Source organism: Triturus cristatus, chromosome 8 (assembly GCF_964204655.1).
Source record: "Triturus cristatus chromosome 8, aTriCri1.1, whole genome shotgun sequence".
In the NCBI taxonomy this organism is placed as follows: Eukaryota; Metazoa; Chordata; class Amphibia; order Caudata; family Salamandridae; genus Triturus; species Triturus cristatus.
In genome coordinates this window covers 1,459,812,561-1,459,836,352 of record NC_140591.1, presented here as the reverse complement: position 1 = coordinate 1,459,836,352, position 23,792 = coordinate 1,459,812,561, and the positions used below count along the sequence as shown (strand labels likewise).

Genomic DNA, 23,792 nt, shown 5'->3' with positions numbered 1-23,792 from the left:
CTCCAACAAAAGATCTCATACAGAGAGCCCTCTTGAAGGGCCCGTGAGGGACTGCAGCGCCACCCCCACGAGGAGCAACGCCCTATGATGATGCTTTGCACCCGCAAGGGTGTGTGAGGGCACTTTGAATACCGTCTAGGAGCATCTGGCCTACACTACAGACACTACCACGAACCTTCTCCCTATCACTCTATCTCCACCCATCAGGCAATATACCATACTGGTACTGCCCGCCATAGGAACTGTTACCTCTTTTGTTTGTGCAAAATACCCTTGCCAGGTTTGGGACATGAACCTGGGGAAGATCCAACTAGGTTGCCAGGAGAGGCTGCCTGAATCCAACTTTGTGAGAGAAAGAGATGACTGACTGCTGATGTGGAGCAGTGGAGGTGCCCTTGCATGAACACATGAGCCCACACCAAAGAACTAGAGCATGAGATCAGCAGTACAACATCCCTTCTTTAAAATAGCCACACTGGCCTCCTATGATTGATGGTGTCCTAGAACTCAACTGAAGGTGAGTTCCAAGTGGAAGAGTAGTGCCAAGAAGTGCTGTAGTGCTACAATAAGCTGTGATTGCCCAATGTGGTCAGACTCTCAAGAAGTGTCTAGGAAAAGTCAAGACCAGCCCGAGGAGCTCCACCACTGAGAGCATGGGTGGGCATCTGCTTGTTTGGGGTGGGAGGTTGCAACTAGGCCAAAAAAGTACTCAAGCAGCAAGATCCACATGACCTCTGACTCCGCCTCCTGCAGTGTGCACTCAACAGACTGGTTCTACCTACTGGAAAGTTGCATGTAACAGCACTCTTTATGGCGCCTCATCTGTTGGGCCTGTGTCAGAGCCTCACTTCATGGCAGGGTCAGGATCAAAGGCCCAGATCAGGATCACAACTACTGACAGCGTCACATCAGGCATGGTCTACCAAAGAGACTGCACAAACCTACTTGGACATCAGGTGCGGTGAATTTGACCCTGAGTGATCCCATAGTGGTCAGAAGGGAATAACCAGTGATTATCGGTGAGTTAAATACCAGGGTCTGGTCTGTGTGATATAATTGCTACCCCTTACAAGACTATGGGATAATCATTATATCTTCAGAGACTTTCCCTGTAATCCCAGTGGGCACTTATCCAATTATTACTAAGAAAGTCCCCTTTGTCTCCTTGCATAGTAATTCTAGTTGTGTGCAATAAAGTACTTTTCTTTTGCTAATCCAACGTATTGCCAGTGCATCGATTTATTACCTTGTATTTAATGTTTATTGAGGTCTCAATCCCTAACCCCACATTGACTCCCTTATTAAGCCTTGAGCTCGCCCACACTCCACTGATAGTAAAGTGTCAAAGGGGTGAACCTGGTAAAGAGTTTTGGGTATAATAGTACAGAGACGCTATTGGACACCAGAAGTAACTGGCCCTGAATCTTATGATCCAGCCCAGTAATGGTTGATTGGCCAGGGACTCTCGAAAAGGTGTTTACTACTCCTTACAAAAGACTTTCCCCACAATCCTTTCCAACAAAATATTCATTTTCAGGCAATGCTCTTGATTAACTCTCTCACAGCCCTCATCTCCCCTCTCCTGCCTTTATTGAAGATTTCACTGCTGTACAGTGCTCTGTTGCTTTGTAATGAAATTTGTGCTATATAAACACATCGACCACTGCAAAGTAGATGCAATCACAGTGGTAAGCCTTACATTGGCCCTCCATGTGGCAATAACATGCATATGTGTAAAACGCACGTTCACCTAGAAGGGTATCTTGGCGCTGAGTAACAGATGTTTATTGGTACCCAGCTCTATGGTACTCATTCTATCGACCACAGAAGGATAAAAGGCTGAGTGGACTCACTGATTTGAACCTGTGACTAGAAGGTTGAACACAAGCCTCTATATTGGATGCATTAGCCCTCTAAGCCACCAGACCCGGCATATTTTTTATATGTACTAAATGTCCAATTTTGTTTGGTTGCCATTTATATAACTGTACCAACAGGACTCTAAAATACACTTTTTAAACCTTTTAGCATATTTGATTCATTATTTGTTATCACCTTTTACACGTTGTTTTAAGTTAATTTAATTCGCGATTTACTCTAAAATGCTGACTTCTGCGTTTTTCCTGCTACACCTTAGTTTTACACAAAAGAATAAAGCAATGTTTTGCAATATTTTAAATACTTATCTTATTTGCTTCCATTTGTAGTATAGTTATCTGCATGCATAATCAAATATAAATGTATGACAACACCTCTAGTGACTGTTTTAAAATTTCAATGAAATGGATAAAAACTTCCAAATTCACTCTTGCCTTTTTGTGAATCTCCAGTGCTGTACATGACTCTAAAAAGTACTAGGTCTTTGGACAGGCAACATTTTCAAGCATAATATAAGTGACATTTCCAGCAACATTGAGTTCTCTGTGGGACTCATTAAAGAGTTGAATTTGGCACACGTCTGTGACATTTTATGTCACATTCTCTTGCGTGGGATTCTTTCAGTATCACAGCTTCCTAAAAATAAAAAAGTCTACACCATGCCACAGCAGTCAATATCAACACATGGAAATATAATGGATTTGATTTAAAAATTAAATTCTGTGCAGTAAAAGAGAAGTTGCGAGTGTGTAACAGGAACAATTATAGCATTAGGACTAGTTTTTAAAATGTGGTCATACCTTTCTTAGAATGCTGGCAGAACTCTGTCTCAGCTCCCTGTACACACCCGGTTCAAATTTCTTCAGCCAGACCCAATCTCCCTGTTGGACAAAACATAAAATATAATAATACACCAACACTTTCTGAAATGGTCAGAATTGCATTCTATGAGCAAAAGCCCTTTAGGGGAAGAACCGTTTTTTAAATTCATATTAAATGGCTTTCGACTTGTCCTGAGCTGACACGAGCTGGCCAGTTTAATACTCTGGATTTGAGACTGTAGAGGCCTGGTGTACAAAAGGCTTTGCATTAGGAAAGACTGTGCACACAACTGTGTGAAAGTCAAATAAAATGACACAACACATAAAGGACTGCAAATTAATGAATGGAACTTCAGTGCAGGGTTAGAGAATGTTGCTCTGTTTTTCCTTGTAAAACCACTTTGTGAATTGCTATTAAAAAGAATGCAAAGCCATCAAAAAGAGCTTGTTTTAACCATACCAAGGGCATCTATCAATAAAAGGGAACTAGAGTGACTCTCATGTATTTTTGTCTTTCCCAACCCAGTTAGGCGATATCTAAAGTGCTGTGTCACTATAAGTACTCCCTTGATTAACCAGTCTGCCATTAGAAAATGTGGCTAACTGGAACAGTATGTTGATGGTGGATAGACGGTATGCCCTATTTGAAGTATTTAACACCACCTATGTGTGGGGAAGGAAGCACGTCCTTTTGTTATAAATTAAAATATACTGGTGTTCATTCTCACGTATAATGATGTGTGGAACACGGTGATATGAACACCAGTATATTTTAATTTATTCAATTGCTAATTAGGATATAACGAGTTTTGTACTTTGTGTGTCTTGTCTCCCCTCTTTTTCCTTTCCTACAGATGGAGTGATTCTGACGACAAGTGTCTCGTTTATAAGGAGCAGCTATCTGCCCTTATCGCGAAGTAGTATAGGGAAACCCTCTTACTATTCCAATTTTCCAGGGGGCTCACGCCCTGAAGAAAGTCTAAGCACCCTTTATGGGGCAGCAAGGGACAGAAACATGTTGGCAATAGGGTCCTAGGACCACAATATCCCTAGAAACCCCTAATTTCTAGTTTTTACTATCAGTGCCAGACCCAAGAATAAAGGGAAACTGGGGTCTGACATTGATTCTTAATCTTTATCCCCCTGGCCAAATACTATCTCAGTAAGCGCTCCCTGAAAAAACGGTCGAGCCCACCCTGACTTCTAGGCGTCGGGGTGTCCCAATGATGAAGCATGACACCACTAGGGTGTGTGAGGGAATATAATGACAAAAGGACGTGCTTCCTTCCCCACACATAGGTGGTGTTAAATACTTCAAATAGGGCATACCATCTATCCACCATCAACATACTGTTCCAGTTAGCCACATTTTCTAATGGCAGACTGGTTCATCAAGGGAGTACTTATAGTGACACAGTGTTAATCCACGGGAGGGTGTACTCCCTCACAGAGTTCCTCTCGGCCCCTCACCAAACAAGGAACCTTTCCTTGTAATGTATGTGATTCACGATATCTAAAGTGCTCCCTGGATGATGGTTGAGCCCACCGTGGTATATAGGAACCAGGAGTAGACTCAATGATGAAGCAAGCATTCCACTAAAAGTGTGGTTGAGGGTCTTCAAAAACTGGACGTCTTGGCAGGTATCAGTTTCCCGCTATAGGGGTTATTTAAGAAAGGGTACTAGGATACCATTTGTGTTCATGATGCATTAGGAGGAAAGGATCAATTTTCCCATCAAAAATCTGTCTCCCGTTCCCATAAATATAATGTTTAACTGAGATATACCAGAATAATGTTTGTAACTTGAATTGCAGCTCATTGTGAAATGTTGTAAATGCTGGTATGGAAGACCCCGTTAGACAGCAGACCTCCAATGAATATTACTGAGGTGGGTGGTTTGTTATACTGGCAAACAGCCCCTTGCACTGCAAGGGCTTTCAGCATACCACCCACAGCAAGGAAGGAGACTGGTCACAGCTAATCACAGTGCAAAGGGATTCACTGCTCTGCGATCAGCCTCTTGGGCATCAGTCTGAATGTAAATGGCGCTTCATGCCTCACTTCTATCTTTTCTAAGCACTGTAAATAACAGATGTTACCACAACCCAATGTAATCCTGCTCAATGTTGTGACTTCAGAATGAGGTCACAACAGGACTGAGTTGACCTTGACGAGATGAAAATTAATGACCAGCAGATCAGTTTTTAAAATGCCAATCATGAAACTTACTGAAACATCCAGTCAGATTAAATTGAATGACACTATGCATAGTATGATAAAAACCACTGTAAATTAAATCACATATCTTTAGGTATCTTGAGGTAAGCTTCAATACTTTAAATCTGGTAATCCATTCAGAGGGGATGATCTATTTTCCCATTAATATCTGACTTGCGGTAAATATGTGATGAATATTTCAAGTCCATTATAACTAAGTTCATTAGTTACTTCAAAGACATGACGATAAACAATGGAACATACAACAATAATGAAAATGTTCCCTAACTTTCTTGTCCACTATACAACTCAAAAGATAAAACATTTATCCATACTGTTCTGGTCACAGTGACTTCTCTTATGACGGGGAGAGGAGTTGGCCTAACGGCTAGGGTGCTCGACCTCAGACCTGGGGAACTGGGTTCGAGTCTCAGTAACGACACTGAACATCCTGTGATTTAGGGCAAATCACTCAATCTCCCCATGCCTAACAAAAAATGAATGTGTGTCCTCATGTAACGTAACTGGTGCTATGTAAAGCGCTCTGATAGCTGATTGGATTTGGGTCAAGTTCGCGCTATATAAAACTCTGCAATTAAAAAAAACATGCAAAGTATTTCCTTTCTGGACAGATGAGACACTGCCCTAATTGCATCCAGTGACATACGCTGCCATAGCTCAAACAGATAGGTGTTTGTACTTTTATCACAAACTCTCAATCTCTATTGGTGTAAAGTTTGTGTTTTTCGATGTATTTTTCTTGAAAACAATATAATTCTTTTAATAATTCAGATAGTCCTCTCTTTAAAAAGAGACATTCTTTTGTAATTGCAAGGATTAACAATTAATATTTTTTCCATCGTAGAACAAAAGATTACTTGCAAATTGCAATTCTTAGGCAGTGCAAACCTGTATTAACAACATGTTTTATCTATATAAAATGGAGGAATTACAGGGCAATTAGTTATGCACACACCGCATCCCACCATAATTTCCCACTCCTGATGCGACAACTCTGAATACTACCATGTCTCTTCACCGTGAAATTACCTATCAATGCGATAACCATAGATCTCATTCACAATACTTTTGAATACCTATGGTGACTGTAGACGCAGAAAAACACAATCTGCCAGGGAACATTCTGTAAAACTGAATTAGGCAGGACTTGTGGACATTTGTGCCCACAGGCACTATTTAGAAGTGTTGGAAAACACTAGAATAGTGTATTTTCCACTGTTTGTTTGTTTTTCAGTGTTATGATAACACACGAAGACAGCTGAAGGCAAATGCAGAGAACTGATTAAGCAAGAGATTTGGAGAACATGCCACCATAAACCTTATTGTCATGATGGTCCAAATGCTTGAAGAAATAGATCTTCACTGGCTTGCAGAAATTTCTGGTGTATGTCTTGAGAAGGAGAGACCAAGGTAAGAATACTTTTCCCTTCCTTAGGTGGGGGGGGGGGGAGTTGAAAGACAGTGGGTATGTATACAAAATACATGGAACAGCCCAACACCAGCTTGGTCTACTCCCCCTCCCGAAATGCAAATTAACATACCCCAAGAAATGCATGGACACCTTAAAAAAACAAGTTATTAAAATAAACAACAAAACAAAAGAAACAACAAAAACAAATAAAAGAAATCTATGTCTGTTTATTGTCCATCCACTGGGCTATGTTTATAGGAAGAGATTCTCTATAGATTTCTGTGTGAACTCCTATGATGTTAGTGAATCTTCTGAAAATCATTAATCTATGCAAATTGATTGAGGATATATATGATGTGTAGTTTTCTGAATTTCTAACTTTTGTTCACGAACTGAGACCTGAAAAATATGGGCTTCTAGAACTCTACTCTAAAACTGGTCAGTGACTATGTTGTTGATTACTGAACCTAAGATGATATTATTTCATATCCTTTTTCTTATATTTCACTTATATGCAATGTAATATGAGACATAACAAAGTTCAGTGTATTGCTGCAATCCTTTGTTTCTGACCCCATTCAGGATCAGTCAGCCAGGCCCGTATGCCATAACATTTTAGGCAAAGCTTATGCTGCAATAAGACCGTTTTTTGCACTCTGCTGTTTACTGGAGCCAGACCTGAGCTATATCAAATTACTAACACTAACATAGACCAATGCTTCCTTTTTCCCAAAGCCATTTTGTAGCACTAAACATATTACGCTTATACCACTTTCATATGTAGTTATTTCTGCCTATGTCATTTTGCTCCAAACATCTATAATTGAAATAGTCAGTGAATCATTATATACAATTAGTTCAAATAGAAACGACTGTCCCATCTTTGCACTTTTATTGATAGGTATTTGGATACTACGTGGCTAAATTGAAGGTGTTTGAAAGAGTACACCTTAAATACTACTTCCCATACTAATAAATGCTTATGTGAATCAACCCTTAGATTCCTGGCATCATTTGGTATTCACATATCATTTTCCAAGTGTATTTCTTGGATATCTAGCACAGCCATTGGTTTCCAGGCATATGACTGGAAAGTCTAATCCAATGTCTGCCATACACAACTCATGGGTTTAGGGCTATAATATAAGTATAATTTACACTTTATATTTTTATTTTCTGGTTGAAATGCCTTATCCAACGTTTTCATGACCATTGGGGTGTTTGGGGCTCCTTCCCCATGTAAAACAAGTTATATCTACTTTTTGAAGGTTAAAATATGTATTTATTTCTGTGGGTGCAGGAAAGATTTTGTGAGTCCTCACAAAGTACTGCTTTGTGTGTGTACTCAAATGTGTGCACTTGCTCCCCACCACACATGCTGAAATGAAAATTCTGCCTCTGCACAATTTCATCTACATATGTGTAATTCTGACCAGAAATCCTGATTGTGGGGGAAGGGAGGTGCTTATTCGCAAAGGCATTTTTGAGGACGTAAAATAGTACTACTATCGTACTGTTTTACATACTCATATATACAAACTAGCCCCAAAACATCTGAAATGGGAATATTCATATATAATTAGTCCATACAGAAAAGGCTTTGCCCTCTTTGTATTTTTACTAATAGGGAGTTGGGTGTTTTTGAGCTGCTTTACAAAAGGAAATAACTTACAAAAGGGAGTGCTTAGAAAGTTCTATGTTTTAATAAGCGTTAATTTAGTTGAATATGAATCCAAATTTGTTCAATCACATACATTCTTGTGATTGATCCAATATAATGGAGAAGTCATGTACTGGTTTTCAAAAAAGTGTTTTTCTATATTCTTCACAACTGCAGCCCAGGGAATGCTTTTCATCCCGATAAGGGACTTCATCAGGGTTTAAAGATGTGTTATTCCCTAATGGATAGTGTACACCTGAGATAGGAAGAGGAGACTGAAAAGCTGTAACACCAAAAGTTTGTGAAGAATTCCTTATTGATTCCTTCTGGAAACATGTAATCCAGAAAATCGAGAGGGCTGAGTATCAATATCCCCATTGAACCTGTAAGGTTCAAGAGAAGAACGCAACATCCCATGCACGCGAAGCCTTCTTGTGATGAGATATTGAACTCCTAGGAGCCGATTACCAATTACAATCCCGTTCGGAAAGCATTCCTACCGAATCTGTCCTGGAATGCTTTTACGGACGACTCGGATCGGGGGAGTCCAACTTAGCTATTTGGATGCATGCAGATGCTTCCGGATACGATTCGGTCTGACTCCCATTTCGGTTTTGTTGGCTTTAGGACTCTGTGAACTTTAGCACTGCTAACCAGTACTAAAGTGTGTGCTCACTCCCTAAAACATGGTAAAATTTGCTTACACCTGATTGTGATTTACTTATAAGTCCCTAGAAAAGTAGTATACCATCTATTGAGGGCCTGTAAATTAAATGCTACTAATTGGCCTGCAGCACTTACTGTGCACCCCACTTAAGTAGCCCTATAAAACATGTCTCAGGCCTGCCACTGCAGCATGCCAGCAGTTTTATACTGCCAGTTCAACTTGTCAAAATTTCCCATTTGCGAAGCCTAAAAGTCATTTTTAATACATATACATCAGCCCTAAGATGGGCCCTAAGCAGCCCATAGGGCAAGGTGCATTGCAATTAAAATGTTAGACATGTACTTTTAAGGTTTCCACGTTTTGGTAGTGAAAAACCCACAAATTAGTTTTTTCACTACTGTGAGGCCTACCGTTCCCATAGGATAACATTATTACATCTAAGTCATAACTTTTGATTGGGAGCAGGTAGGAAAGTCAAGTTTGGTGTTTGAGGAAATGTAAATTAAAATCTTTTTTAATGGTAAAGTCGGACATTGAGCATTTCTAAAAATGCCACTTGTAGAATGTTGGCATTTTTGTGCCCTAGCTGTTTGGTGCCTGTAGCCTGTTTCTGGGCACATGACTAGGTGTGAGTGGCAGTCAGCCCTTATATTTTCCTCCCAGATAGCCACACAAAAGAGGAACAAGGTGTGCCTGAATGGGCCGTCACTGGCCAGGAGGGGGAGGAGCTGTGCACAGCCCCACTTACACATCAATAGACTGGGCTCTGCTCACACACAAATAACTTCACTCTAGCCATTTGTACCTGTAGCTAGGTGGGAGCCAGGGCAGAGAGGCAGGAAATTCCAGACACTTCTGGTGCGGGGAAGCCTCCAGTGAATTCTTCCACTTTAAAGAAGGCACCAGAGATCAAAAGAGGACATTCAGACCCACTCTTCAGATCACTTCTGGACCTGTGGAAGACTCAGAAGAAAGACTACTCTGCTACTCTTCTGTAAGAAGGCCTGCTTTGCTGCCCTGCTGCTCTTCTGCTGGCCTGCTGCCAGAGTAATGGACCTGCATCTTGAAACCAGTGCCACCACAGTAACTCCAAGGGCTAGTTGACTTGCGTCGTGATCAGATCCTCTGGGACAGAAAAGCTTCCAATAATCTTGAGCCCTGCACCTGGACTCTGCCTGCTGTGAGTCCTTATACTCAACGGTAGCCTCCCCAGTACTAATCCCTTAGAAGTGGGGATAAAGGTACTCTGCCAGCCCAGCTGAGGTCCCATCAGAACTAACTCAGAGTGCTGCAACCCAACAAAGCCAACTCACCTCCTCATCAGAACTGATGCATCACAACACAACTCACATCGCAGCCCTCACAGTTCCTCGTCAGAACCGATGCAGTATGATGCAGCTCGACTTGGCACCCCGCATATCAGCCCTTCCAGCTCCTCATCAGAACCGACACAGCATAATGCAACTTGAAGCGGACCTCACATTGCAGCCCTCACAGCTCCTCATTGGAACCAACATAGCACAACACAACTAGACGCTACTGGGTGCAGGACGTGTAAGGATATATGGTTCACCTTTATTATAGAAAGTCACTAAATACAACTTTCCCTTTTTCAGTTCTCAAAATAATCCACCCACACTCTCCTCTTTCTTGTGCTCAGTTATTATGAACATTGCTATCTCCAAATGCTATTAGTAATAATCATACTATTGCTGCTGCTGATACTACATCAACTCCTACTCCTACTACTACTACTACTGCTCCTACCACTACTACTGTTACTCCTACTAATAATAATAATAATAACACTAATAACAATAATAATGTGGTAGCAATTGTCAAAGTATGCTCTTGGGACATGCATTTTCTCTTTACTCAGTGTAACTGAGATAGGCAACTGCTGTCTGAGGGCTGCCCTAACTCAACAGATAGGGCTGGCACATCAGCGGCCCACACACTTTCTATGACATTTTATCTGTAAGTAGTCCATCTTTCTGCTATGCTTCCCCTGAATTAGTTTGATTCTTTGACTCTGGACAACTCACATTTGGACCTCAGTAGTGTTGAGGTGCACTAAATAGCTCCCAACTTTATGTGCCCCTTTCCTTAAGCTCAAATTTTATTTTGAAATTATGAGATGCTTGGCCTTATGGTGAATAGGGTATCATGTATGTACTAGCAAAATTTCAAATACATGCATACAGTGAAAGCTTTCTCCACTGATGTCTAGAGCACAAGCTGCAACACATCCTGCAAGCATGTCTGTGACTTCAAAAGAAAAAACATACAAGACAAACCTTACAAAAGCATGATGTATCACTAATGTGTAAGCCAGCAATAAATGTATATTACAGGGAGAACTTTTAGTCACAGAGTGACCTTGTTTGAGCAAACAGATGAGGAGGGACATGGTAAGAATATATACTAAGAAGGTGATTTTCAACTTGATCACAGAATTGCAGCCGGTTTTAGAGAGGATCACCCAGCATAGCTACCAGCATACAATTGCTGTTGCTGGGCTGGTATCTCCGAGTGCTCTGTCTATAATACTCAGTGTTCTAGATGTCATGCTGGAATAAGCAAATGTATATATTTTTCCAAATGTTTCCTAACCAAAGGTAGATTTTATTTAATCTATTGCACATTTTCCAAATTTTACTGGGATATGCAGATGGAATAGATATCCTAACTTGTCCCTCCTCAGAGACAGAGTAGATTTATAGAAATCTTAAAAGTCAACACTCAATGTACAGGTGGTGTGTAATGTATAATGCCTCATCACTGATATAATGCCCCATCTCTCTCTCTCTCTCTCTCTCTCTCTCTCTCTCTCTCTCTCTCTATATATATATATCTGTAGATCTGTGACCAAGGGCGGACGCCCGAAGCGCGTCAGATTTGGTGAACTTGCCTTTTTAAATAAACTTGCCGAAAGAAGACTGGGACTTGCGTGGTTTTTCCTCGTTGCTGCCTGCCTGGTGGTTCTGTGGTGAAAGACTTCTGTTTGCGCATATATATATATATATATATATATTACCTACTGGCGGTCGCCAGTAGGTAGTTATAGTTAGGACCGTGTTTCCATAGGAAATCCGCAACATTCTATTTTGAATAACTTTGGTGCAGATTGACGAATCCTGGCGAAATTTTCAAAATAGGTGGGGCGCTCCGCTCCGCTCCTTCCCTGAAAGTCTTGGGGGGATTCGTCAAGTGGGGGCTGAGAAAAAGGGGGGGTCCCAAAACGTGTTTTCCCCATGCATTTTTCCATAGGACCTTTAGTCCAAGCTACAGCTCGAATGGCTGAACAGAATTACTTGAAATTTGGGAAAGAGAAAGTCCTCAGGTCAGGGATGTGCCTTTTGTAGGTCTGGTGTAAATGTGTTCAGTTTTTGCTGAGAAAATAGCATTTAAATCAATATATATATCTATAGGCGCGCTCCGAGCGCTTACGGTAAGCTTACCGTACGCGCACGCTGCCATGCGCGAGCTCAATTCTTATTGGTGGTTACATGACTGTAAACATTCGAATCGGTCGAAATCAGGAAGTGTCGGCCTCCATTTTGTGTGCCTCACACTGATAAAAAAAAGGAGGAGAACGTGGAAAGGGGGAAACGAAGAGAGTTGCAGACCCCCTAGAGTTTGTCAGGGGGTCCAAGAAGGCCATAAAAGAATGAAAAATACATTTATTTGTTTTTTTTTAAAAAATCGCGGGGTGCGCGTACGGTAGAAATTTTTAAAAAAAAGAAGAAAAAAACAAATTTAAGTGTTAAGATATTAGGTGGCTCTAAAAAGAGCCCTTGTGTTCATTGAGTGTTTTTCGGTACCTACAAGTAAGTACCGATGCAGAGTCTAAAGTTCAAGAGGAAGACTCTGTTCCCTTCATCATTGAAATGTACACCGTCTCCTCTATTAGGGCCATATGTAGGTAGCCCAATACCGGTCGGTAACGGACGATTTTCGGTTAAAATCACGTTACCGACCGGTATTCAGGCTTTCTGTATGTAGGGGGGACATTTCAGGATTCGGTAATTTACCGAATCAGTAAAATTACCGAATCGGTAATTTTACCGATTCGGTAAATACCGAATCCTGAAATGAGATGTAGGGGGAGTGTGTGGGTGTAGTGTGGATTCGTTATTTACCACCAACTGAAAGTTGGTGGTAAATGACGAATGTCTTAGTTAATGCATTATTTGGCCCTTAGATGTGTGCAATGTGGCAGACACACATGCCCTTAGGGCATGTATGTGTGCCACATGTGCACACATGCAGGAATCAGGGGTGCAATAGGGTGTCAATGTGACACCCTGCCACCCTTGATTGTGCTCCCCCCATTACCGAATCGGTATTTACCGATTCGGTAATGGTAACTGGCTTCCCATTGATTCCTATGGGCCTCCTGGCCCATAGGAATCAATGAGATACAAGTTACCATTACCGAATCGGTAAATACCGATTCTAAAATACCGACACTTACCGAATCGGTATTTTTTTACCTACATTACATTTACCGATTCATAAATACCGAATAGGTAAAATTAGGTATTTAAGAATCGGTAAATGTAATTTACCTACATATGGCCCTAAATGTCTTGCATGTTGTAACGCAAATTGTTGTGGTATATAGAACCCATACCATAGTCTCTGAGGAAAGCAGAAACAGATTTGTTGACGTGCTTTCTTGCTTTGTCAATCTGCGGACAAACTTGGTTGGACCAGTTCCACTTTTGCCTTAGGCATATGTTAGAATATACAAAGGCAGAACGAGGAAAAAGAGATATCAATTGCACAAAGGTGTCCTTAATAAGCATTTCCAGACCTACACCAGTTAAAGTGCCTAGGTCATTTCCACCACAGTGCACAATAATAAGGTTAGGCTGTGGGAGATGGAGAAAGGTTTTCACCAAAGGCATTAATTGGTGCCCCTTTAACCCTCTCTGACCAATCCATTTAATGTCTACATTTGGCAAAGCAAGGTCTCTCACCATACCTCTTTTTTCTGCAAATTTTTCACTACAGAAGACATAGCTGTGACCTACAATCCACACTGTGAACATCTTTCAAGGAGATCTGGATGCACTCTGAAGGTGTCTTTCTGTAGAATGGCAAAATGGAATGAAAGACAGTTTGAAAATGGAGGCATACATATTTTTTTTAAATAAAAAGAACTCATTGGCTGATTCAAATCTTTTTACAGAAAAAAGTAGGCTGTATGTGTACATTTTTAGAAGCATGTTTTGTATTGGTTCAGAAAATTGTGTTCCCACAGAAGATTAGTTTGGATTTGCTGTTAGGTTGGACAGGTGAAGCACTCTTGCTCTTTGGATTTGAAACATTGTGTGGTGAACTTCTGACCTCTCTCCTCACAGCAGTGTTCCATGAGCTGTTGCTATGGTAGCAGGCAGAAGTCAAGTTGGGGGAAGGGAACATTTGGAAAAGGGTTGAAGTATTCAACCAATAGAATAGTATGATTTCATTTGAAAAAAGTGGGAAGCACTGAGATTTGTAATTAACATGTATATGTGTGAAAAAAGAGAGGGAAACATTGCCATTAATTGGTTCTGCTCAGAGGAGAGAGGTGTACAGCTCTGATATTCTGACTCTGATAGTCTGCTGTTTGAGTGCCACATTTCTTTCTCAACTAACTAATTTTAAAGGTGAGTTATGAGTTTGAGAGGGGATGTATGTGGTGATTTTTGCATTAGTCTGTGAGCACAGAGGAATTGCTGTCAGAGATGTATTTCGTGTTTCTCTGGTTCTTTTGGGAAGTATCCATGCATATGTCTCTTGCAACTGAAAATACAGTCTGCATAAGCAGACTGTTAGCACACACCCAGCAGTTTATCCTGTAGAATCATGCTGAGTATTCACAAGTGAGTGGTGTTTCAGGTAGCAGTGAGTAACGCTAATACATTCAACATCACTAAGTCTGATTTGTTTTGCTGGGGTGTAGTCAGTCACGAAGGTCACACATGTTCATGGTCTCAAAAAGCTGTTTGCACATGTGCTGTTTTCTGTGTCTGAAAACTGTAATGAAAATGTATGCGAATGTTAGAGTAATTAACGCTTGCATGAAAAAACAGTAGTAAGTGTGCTTAGAAATTGGCAAGCAAATTTCATTTTCTGCGTAAAATCACAGCATGAGTCTTTTATGGTCTTCTTGGACCCCCTGAATTATTACACATTTACTTTAATGCTCACTTTTTTTCACTACTCTTCTGTATGCTTTTCTCAATTCTGTAGTAGTCCCTCATAGACCTTGTAGGTTGATTACATTTTTTGGGTGAATTTACCGCGCACGGTAAAAAAAAAAAAAGTAAAAAAAAGTCATTTAAAAAATTTTAAAAAAAGTTAAGAGGTAAGGTTGGCTCTTAAAAGAACCGTTGTGTTCATAAAGGGAAAGAGGAAAGAAAGAATGGGAATACTAACAAGGACCACAGATGTGCTGGTCTATCCTATTGTTTATGAGGGAAACATTGGTCTCCGCATGAACAATAAGGCCATGACATGTTGTGCACCTCATTGTAACCCTCCCAAAACGAGGGTTTATATCCAGAGGAGCAGAAAAGGGTGATGCTCCCACCGCAGAGTAAGGGCTCAGCTGAGCTGCCGAAGATGTACTCGGCTGAGCTTCTGCAGGTGTCCTTGGGTGACTTACTGGAGAAGTTTCACCAGTATGTTTAGCATAAGTCCTGGGATGTTTATCCTTAATGTGTCTAACCTTAGAGTGATTTCCAAAGGAATACTTCTTCCTTGGATTCCCTCTAGATAAGACACGCTCACAAAGTGAGCAGGTGACTAAAGGAGCATTTACCTTTTTCTGCCCCTCTGGATAGGTGAAATATTCCCATACAAAAGAAGTCTTTTGTTTCCTCCTTCTCTCTCTGATGATGCTGCTACCTGGCTCACTCTCAGAAGAGGACTGCTGTTCTGCCATCGTGTCACAAAGACAACTCAGCTCCTTCTCCTAAGGGATCACAAGCAGAAATGAGGGGAATGGGTGTGGTGTAGGAGAGTTCTAGAACTGAAAGTAGTTTAAACCAATCAAAAGTGTTGTTTCTTGATCACATGACCCACCGTGCGCGTACGTTACGCTTACGGAGCGCTTACGGAGCGCTTACGGTAAAAGTACGCATGCGCGTATAAAAGACACGCACACGCGCGCACGCGCGCATGTGCATAACAGGCACGCCCCAACACTTCCGCGTAAAGTACGTGTGTAACGTATGCGCTTAGGCGCCGCGTACGCAGTACGCACGTCTACGTAAATTGCGTAACCATACGCAAACAGAGTAGAAAAATTACGTACATAAAGCAAAACGTGCGCTTACGGTAAGCTTACCATACGCGCACGTAAAAAAAAAAAGCGAAAAAAAGATTCACTATGTTATACTACTATATCTTACCTGTTTGGTTAAAAAAAAAGGTGAAAAAAATAAAAATTGCAGAATTTTTTAAATTTTACCATAGTGTTTAAAGAGAATATAAAGTTAAAAAAAAAAGATGTAAAAAACCTTGCAAAAAAAAAAAAAAAAAAAATTCACACACGTTAAATATAAGAATTAGCATTTCAAAAACCATACAAATTCAGTGAAAAAACCATGGGTTTCACACACGTTATAGTTAGGAATTAGCATTTAAAAAACCTTGCAAATTCAGTGAAAAAAACCATAGGTTTCACAGACGTTATAGTTAGCTGGACATTTCACTCGTAAAAAACCAATGAAATTCCCCCGTTATAGTTAGTTAAGCTAACTATAACTCGCGCACCCGCAATCCACTGCTGATGACGTCACATATAACATCACTCATGACATGGTCACTGACATCAGTCATGACATCACTGATGACATCTCAAATGACATCACTGATGACATCACTGATGACATCATCCTTGTGATAGAGTGGCAGACCTCCTCTCACCCTAATATAACCTTTGATACACACATTAAAAAATAGAGACTAAAAAATAAAAATTTATGGAAATTCCAATACCAGTTTCAACAATCTCTTCTGTAATTCTAAGATCCACATACACATCTACTCATTTACCAACAGTCCTATACAGTCACTCATACATGTACTCACTCATCATTTGTACTCATACACCTATACATCCTGTTAAACAACGCAACTCATCCATAAAGTTACTCACACACATAGTCACTCATGCTAATAAAGAATCAAACATACATTTACTTGCATATACAGTTATACACACACCACCACACTTACTTCTACGGAAACTTACACATACTTGGTCTTTTAAACAATCACTTATAGAAACACATACTTATTGATACAGGAACTCTTTCAATCTCTCACTCTCACATATACTCACTTATATACACCAATAGTCACATATACTAGTTTAAAACATATGGAGTTACTCATAAAGACACTATTGAGGCAGTCATTCACTCACTAACACACCCATGCACACACTCATCCACCCATACAGTCCTGCACACATGCTGTCTTCAACACATACAAACAGTGAGTCACTCATTCATGCACCTATGCACTATGTAATACCCCCCACCGAACCATGCAGACACTCAGACTGATACTCAAAAAACCAACTAATAACCTATATTGACACCCATGTAGCTACTCAACAACCCATGCAGCCACTTATACACAAAGTGAGAGACTGATACAGATATTTACATATTAAAACATTACTCACTAAGCCATGTATTCACTTTGATACACTTTATCAGTCAGTTACAAAATATATTTTTCAAAAAAAATCATCCATTTAGACACTTATATACCCATTTATTCTTCCATCGACCTTGAGATATACATATATTAAACATATTTAATTTTCAGAAAAACACACATTCACTGGATGATGTCATCAGTGATGTCATCAGTGATGTCATTTGAGATGTAACAGTGATGTCATGAGTGATGTCAGTGACCATGTCATGAGTGATGTTATATGTGACGGCATCAGCAGTGGATTGCGGGTGCGCGAGTTATAGTTATCTTAACTAACTATAACGGGGGAATTTCATTGGTTTTTTACGAGTGAAATGTCCAGCTAACTATAACGTCTGTGAAACCTATGGTTTTTTCACTGAATTTGCAAGGTTTTTTAAATGCTAATTCCTAACTATAACATGTGTGAAACCCATGGTTTTTTCACTGAATTTGTATGGTTTTTGAAATGTTAATTCTTATATTTAACGTGTGTGAATTTTTTATTTTTTTTTGCAAGGTTTTTTACATCTTTTTTTTTTTACTTTATATTCTCTTTAAACACTATGGTAAAATTAAAAAAATTCTGCAATTTTTATTTTTTTCACCTTTTTTTTTTTAACCAAACAGGTAAGATATAGTAGTATAACATAGTGAATCTTTTTTTCCCTTTTTTTTTTTTTTTTACGTGCGCGTACGGTAAGCTTACCGCACGTTTTGCTTTATGTACGTAATTTTTCTACTCTGTTTGCGTATGGTTACGCAATTTACGTAGACGTGCGTACTACGTACGCGGCGCGTAAGCACATACGTTACACGCGTACGTTACGCGGAAGTGTTGGGGCGTGCCTGTTATGCGCATGCGCGCGTGCGCGTGTCTTTTATACGCGCATGCGTACTTTTACCGTAAGCGCTCCGTAAGCGCTCCGTAAGCGTAACGTACGCGCACGGTGAGTCATGTGATCAAGAAACAACACTTTTGATTGGTTTAAACTACTTTCAGTTCTAGAACTCTCCTACACCACACCCATTCCCCTCATTTCTGCTTGTGATCCCTTAGGAGAAGGAGCTGAGTTGTCTTTGTGATACGATGGCAGAACAGCAGTCCTCTTCTGAGAGTGAGCCAGGTAGCAGCATCATCAGAGAGAGAAGGAGGAAACAACAGACTTCTTTTGTATGGGAAGATTTCACCTATCCAGAGGGGCAGAAAAAGGTAAATGCTCCTTTAGTCACCTGCTCACTTTGTGAGCGTGTCTTATCTAGAGGGAATCCAAGGAAGAAGTATTCCTTTGGAAATCACTCTATGGTTAGACACATTAAGGATAAACATCCCAGGACTTATGCTAGACATACTGGTGAAACTTCTCCAGTAAGTCACCCAAGGACACCTGCAGAAGCTCAGCCGAGTACATCTTCGGCAGCTCAGCTGAGCCCTTACTCTGCGGTGGGAGCATCACCCTTTTCTGCTCCTCTGGATATAAACCCTCGTTTTGGGAGGGTTACAATGAGGTGCACAACATGTCATGGCCTTATTGTTCATGCGGAGACCAATGTTTCCCTCATAAACAATAGGATAGACCAGCACATCTGTGGTCCTTGTTAGTATTCCCATTCTTTCTTTCCTCTTTCCCTTTATGAACACAATGGTTCTTTTAAGAGCCAACCTTACCTCTTAACTTTTTTTAAAATTTTTTAAATGACTTTTTTTTACTTTTTTTTTTTAAATTCCCCCAAAAAATTTAATCAACCTACAAGGTCCATGAGGGACTACTACAGAAATGAGAAAAGCATAGAGAACAGTAGTGAAAAAAAGTGAGCTTTAAAGTAAATGTGTAATAATTCAGGGGGTCCAAGAAGACCATAAAAGACTCATGCTGTGATTTTACGCAGAAAATGAAATTTGATTGCCAATTTCTAAGCACACTTACTACTGGTTTTTCATGCAAGCGTTAATTACTCTAACATTCACATACATTTTCATTACCGTTTTCAGACACAGAAAACAGCACATGTGCAAACAGCTTTTTGAGACCATGAACATGTGTGACCTTCGTGACTGACTACACCCCAGCAAAACAAATCAGACTTAGTGATGTTGAATGTATTAGCGTTACTCACTGCTACCTGAAACACCACTCGCTTGTGAATACTCAGCATGATTCTACAGGATAAACTGCTGGGTGTGTGCTAACAGTTTGTTTATGGAGACTGTGTATTTTCAGTTGCAAGAGACATATGCATGGATACTTCCCAAAAGAACCAGAGAAACACGAAATACATCTCTGACAGCAATTCCTCTGTGCTCACAGACTAATGCAAAAATCACCACATACATCCCCTCTCAAACTCATAACACACCTTTAAAATTAGTTAGTTGAGAAAGAAATGTGGCACTCAAACAGCAGACTATCAGAGTCAGAATATCAGAGCTGTACACCTCTCTCCTCTGAGCAGAACCAATTAATGGCAATGTTTCCCTCTCTTTTTTCACACATATACATGTTAATTACAAATCTCAGTGCTTCCCACTTTTTTTCAAATGAAATCATACTATTCTATTGGTTGAATACTTCAACCCTTTTCCAAATGTTCCCTTCCCCCAACTTGACTTCTGCCTGCTACCATAGCAACAGCTCACGGAACACTGCTGTGAGGAGAGAGGTCAGAAGTTCACCACACAATGTTTCAAATCCAAAGAGCAAGAGTGCTTCACCTGTCCAACCTAACAGCAAATCCAAACTAATCTTCTGTGGGAACACAATTTTCTGAACCAATACAAAACATGCTTCTAAAAATGTACACATACAGCCTACTTTTTTCTGTAAAAAGATTTGAATCAGCCAATGAGTTCTTTTTATTTAAAAAAAAATATGTATGCCTCCATTTTCAAACTGTCTTTCATTCCATTTTGCCATTCTACTGAAAGACACCTTCATAGTGCATCCAGATCTCCTTGAAAGATTTTCACAGTGTGGATTGTAGGTCACAGCTATGTCTTCTGGAGTGAAAAATTTGCAGATAAAAGAGGTATGGTGAGAGACCTTGCTTTGCCAAATGTAGACATTAAATGGATTGGTCAGAGAGGGTTAAAGTGGCACCAATTAATGCCTTTGGTGAAAACCTTTCTCCATCTCCCACAGCCTAACCTTATTATTGTGCACTGTGGTGGAAATGACCTAGGCACTTTAACTGGTGTAGGTCTGGAAATGCTTATTAAGGACACCTTTGTGCAATTGATGTCTCTTTTTCCTCATTCTGCCTTTGTATATTCTAACATATGCCAAAGGCAAAAGTGGAACTGGTCCAACCAATTTTGTCCGCAGATTGACAAAGCAAGAAAGCACGTCAACAAATCTGTTTCTGCTTTCCTCAGAGACTATGGTATGGGTTCTATATACCACAACAACTTGCGTTACAGCATGCAAGACATTTATAGAGGAGACGGTGTACATTTCAATGATGAAGGGAACAGAGTCTTCCTCTTGAACTTTAGACTCTGCATCGGTACTTACTTGTAGGTACCAAAAAACACTCAATGAACACAAGGGCTCTTTTTAGAGCCACCTAATATCTTAACACTTAAATTTGTTTTTTTCTTCTTTTTTTTAAAATTTCTACCGTACGCGTACGGTAAGCTTACCGTATGCGCACCCCGCGATTTAAAATAAATAAATAAATAAATGTATTTTTCATTCTTTTATGGCCTTCTTGGACCCCCTGACAAACGCTAGGGGGTCTGCAACTCTCTTCGTTTCCCCCTTTCCACGTTCTCCTCCTTTTTTTTATCAGTGTGAGGCACACAAAATGGAGGCCGACACTTCCTGATTTCGACCGATTCGAATGTTTACAGTCATGTAACCACCAATCAGAATTGAGCTCGCGCATGGCAGCGTGCGCGTACGGTAAGCTTACCGTAAGCGCTCGGAGCGCTCCTATAGATATATATATTGATTTAAATGCTATTTTCTCAGCAAAAACTGAACACATTTACACCAGACCTACAAAAGGCACATCCCTGACCTGAGGACTTTCTCTTTCCCAAATTTCAAGTAATTCTGTTCAGCCGTTCGAGCTGTAGCTTGGACTAAAGGTCCTATGGAAAAATGCATGAGGAAAACACGTTTTGGGACCCCCCCTTTTTCTCAGCCCCCACTTGACGAATCCCCCCAAGACTTTCAGGGAAGGAGCGGAGCGCCCCACCTATTTTGAAAATTTCGCCAGGATTCGTCAATCTGCACCAAAGTTATTCAAAATAGAATGTTGCGGATTTCCTATGGAAACACGGTCCTAACTATAACTACCTACTGGCGACCGCCAGTAGGTAATATATATATATACATATAAATATACACACATATATATATATATAAACAATTAGTTTATATCTTTATATCTATATATATTTTATATCTTTCTATCTTTCTAGCTACAAGAGAGTTTGGAGATGGCTAGTAGATATCTTTTTAATTTATATTATGTAATTACAGATTTGAAAATATATTATTGATTTTACAGTTGACAGTGCATATTTCTTATGCCCATAGAAACTAACAATATTCTTTATTCGACAAACAATGTGAGAGTAGAAATAAAATCAAGCACTTTGACGCCTTGTCAGGGGTAGTAAGTGCTATATAAATGCAATTACAATACAATACAATACAATCATGTTCATATGCAACCACGATCTGTAACAGAATAAACAAATGGTTTGCTGAAAAGGAGGTTTTGCTGTCTGCATAAGAGTTGGGGTGACCTGCAATATGAAACAACAACTTGTTGTAAAATGAAAGCCATGTGTTCTAAGTTGCACAATGTTTGAATAAGAAAAGACATCGCAGTGAATCAGTTTCTGATGACTCAGACTATGAACAGGAACATGTGCTTGGTCCTCCTCCCTCAGGGCAGGATGCTCCCAGAGTCGCTGAAGAATGTGCACGAAGGACTGATGTCACAAACAATTACTTTTGAGATTATAATGACAAAGACATATGTTTTTTGATAACAGCATTAGTCAGTTGACATAATTTGATATTTTTTCTCTTAAATGTAACAATGTCTTTAAAGTAAATATAAACTAAATGTATGACATTTCTTTGTCTATGTAACACAAACTCCAAATATGGAACGACTGCTGAAAGAGAAGTGGAAAGGTGGTGGAAGAGTTATGTATAAATAAGCATAAATTTGTTTTATGCACACTGGGGGCACTGAAGCAGACACCAAGAGACCGAAACAAACGCAAAAAGTCTATGGGAGCTGGATTTTTAAAGATATCTGGGTGTAATAATTTTATGTTGTGTTATGTTAATTCTTTTTATATAGCGCACAGCTGCCTCAGCGAAGAGGTGTCTCAGCGCTTAATAATAATGCATACAAAACAATAATTGCACAAACTAAACTTGAATGGGCTACTGAGAGACATCAATATGTCTGTGAATTTCTGGGCAACATCACCATTTTCCATTAGAGAGAGGATAGTGATAGCTAAGCTGGAAGTGTTACCTAGATTTCTGCATCTATTTCTCTATAACATTTTCCCAGTTGCACAAACTGATCTCAGGAAGTTAAGATCAGCTAGGATGAGGCTAGTCCGGGAAAGCAAAATTGAAATACTGCAGTGTACATATGACTAAGTTACCTGGGGGTGGCGGATCTAGAGGCATATTACCAGGCTACCCAGTTGCAGTTTGATAAAGGTTCATATGAGGAAGACTACAGTATGAGTATGATAATATGAGTAGCTACAAGGGATACCACCAATGAGCTGGCAGCAAGCTTGTTTGAAGCAAGCAGCATGAACCGGGATAGACCCCCGCCTAATTTGCATGATTTGATTTGATTTACAAATGTATATAACTCACGAATGCCTGAGGTCGTCTAGACGCTGTGCGGAAATGTTTGCCGAAAAATAACAGAGACCGAGGCATTCGTTGGAAAACAGCCAGGTTTTTAGTGATTTTCTAAAGGAGGGTAATGAGGGGCTGAGTTTGATGTCTATTGGGAGAGAGTTCCAAAGTTTCACTGTTCTCAGAACAAAGTTTCTATCTCCACATCGAGCTTTATTGAATTCGGGGGATTGGAGGAGTTTGCTCTGTGATGATCTTAAGTTTCTAGCTGGATGGTACCAGGTGAAGTGTTGTTTCAGGCACATGGAACCGGTCCTGTGCATAGCTTTGTATGCTAGGCATAAGGATTTGAAACCTATCCTCTTTTTCACTGGGAGCCAGTAAAATTTTTTTAGGTCTTGTGAAATAGACTGGATTTTGGGAATGTCCAACAGCAGTCTGGCGGCTACGTTCTGCACCCACTGGAGTCTGAGCAAATACTGTTTTTGAAGGCCCGCGTACAATACATTTCCGTAATCGAGTCTGGCCAAGGCTAGAATGGTTGCCAGTGTTTCTAATGCA

At 40.1% G+C, this 23,792-nt stretch overlaps 1 protein-coding gene across 1 annotated transcript in view; it reads right to left on the bottom strand.

The window, feature by feature from the left end:
* LOC146805930 (retinal guanylyl cyclase 2-like) overlaps window positions 1-23,792 on the bottom strand; it is a 468,140-nt gene that overhangs the window by 182,038 nt on the left and 262,310 nt on the right. The window contains exon 8 of the mRNA XM_085620568.1: window positions 2,679-2,759. Coding sequence (XP_085476694.1) covers window positions 2,679-2,759 — 81 coding nt within the window. The remainder of the gene's footprint in view (window positions 1-2,678; window positions 2,760-23,792) is intronic.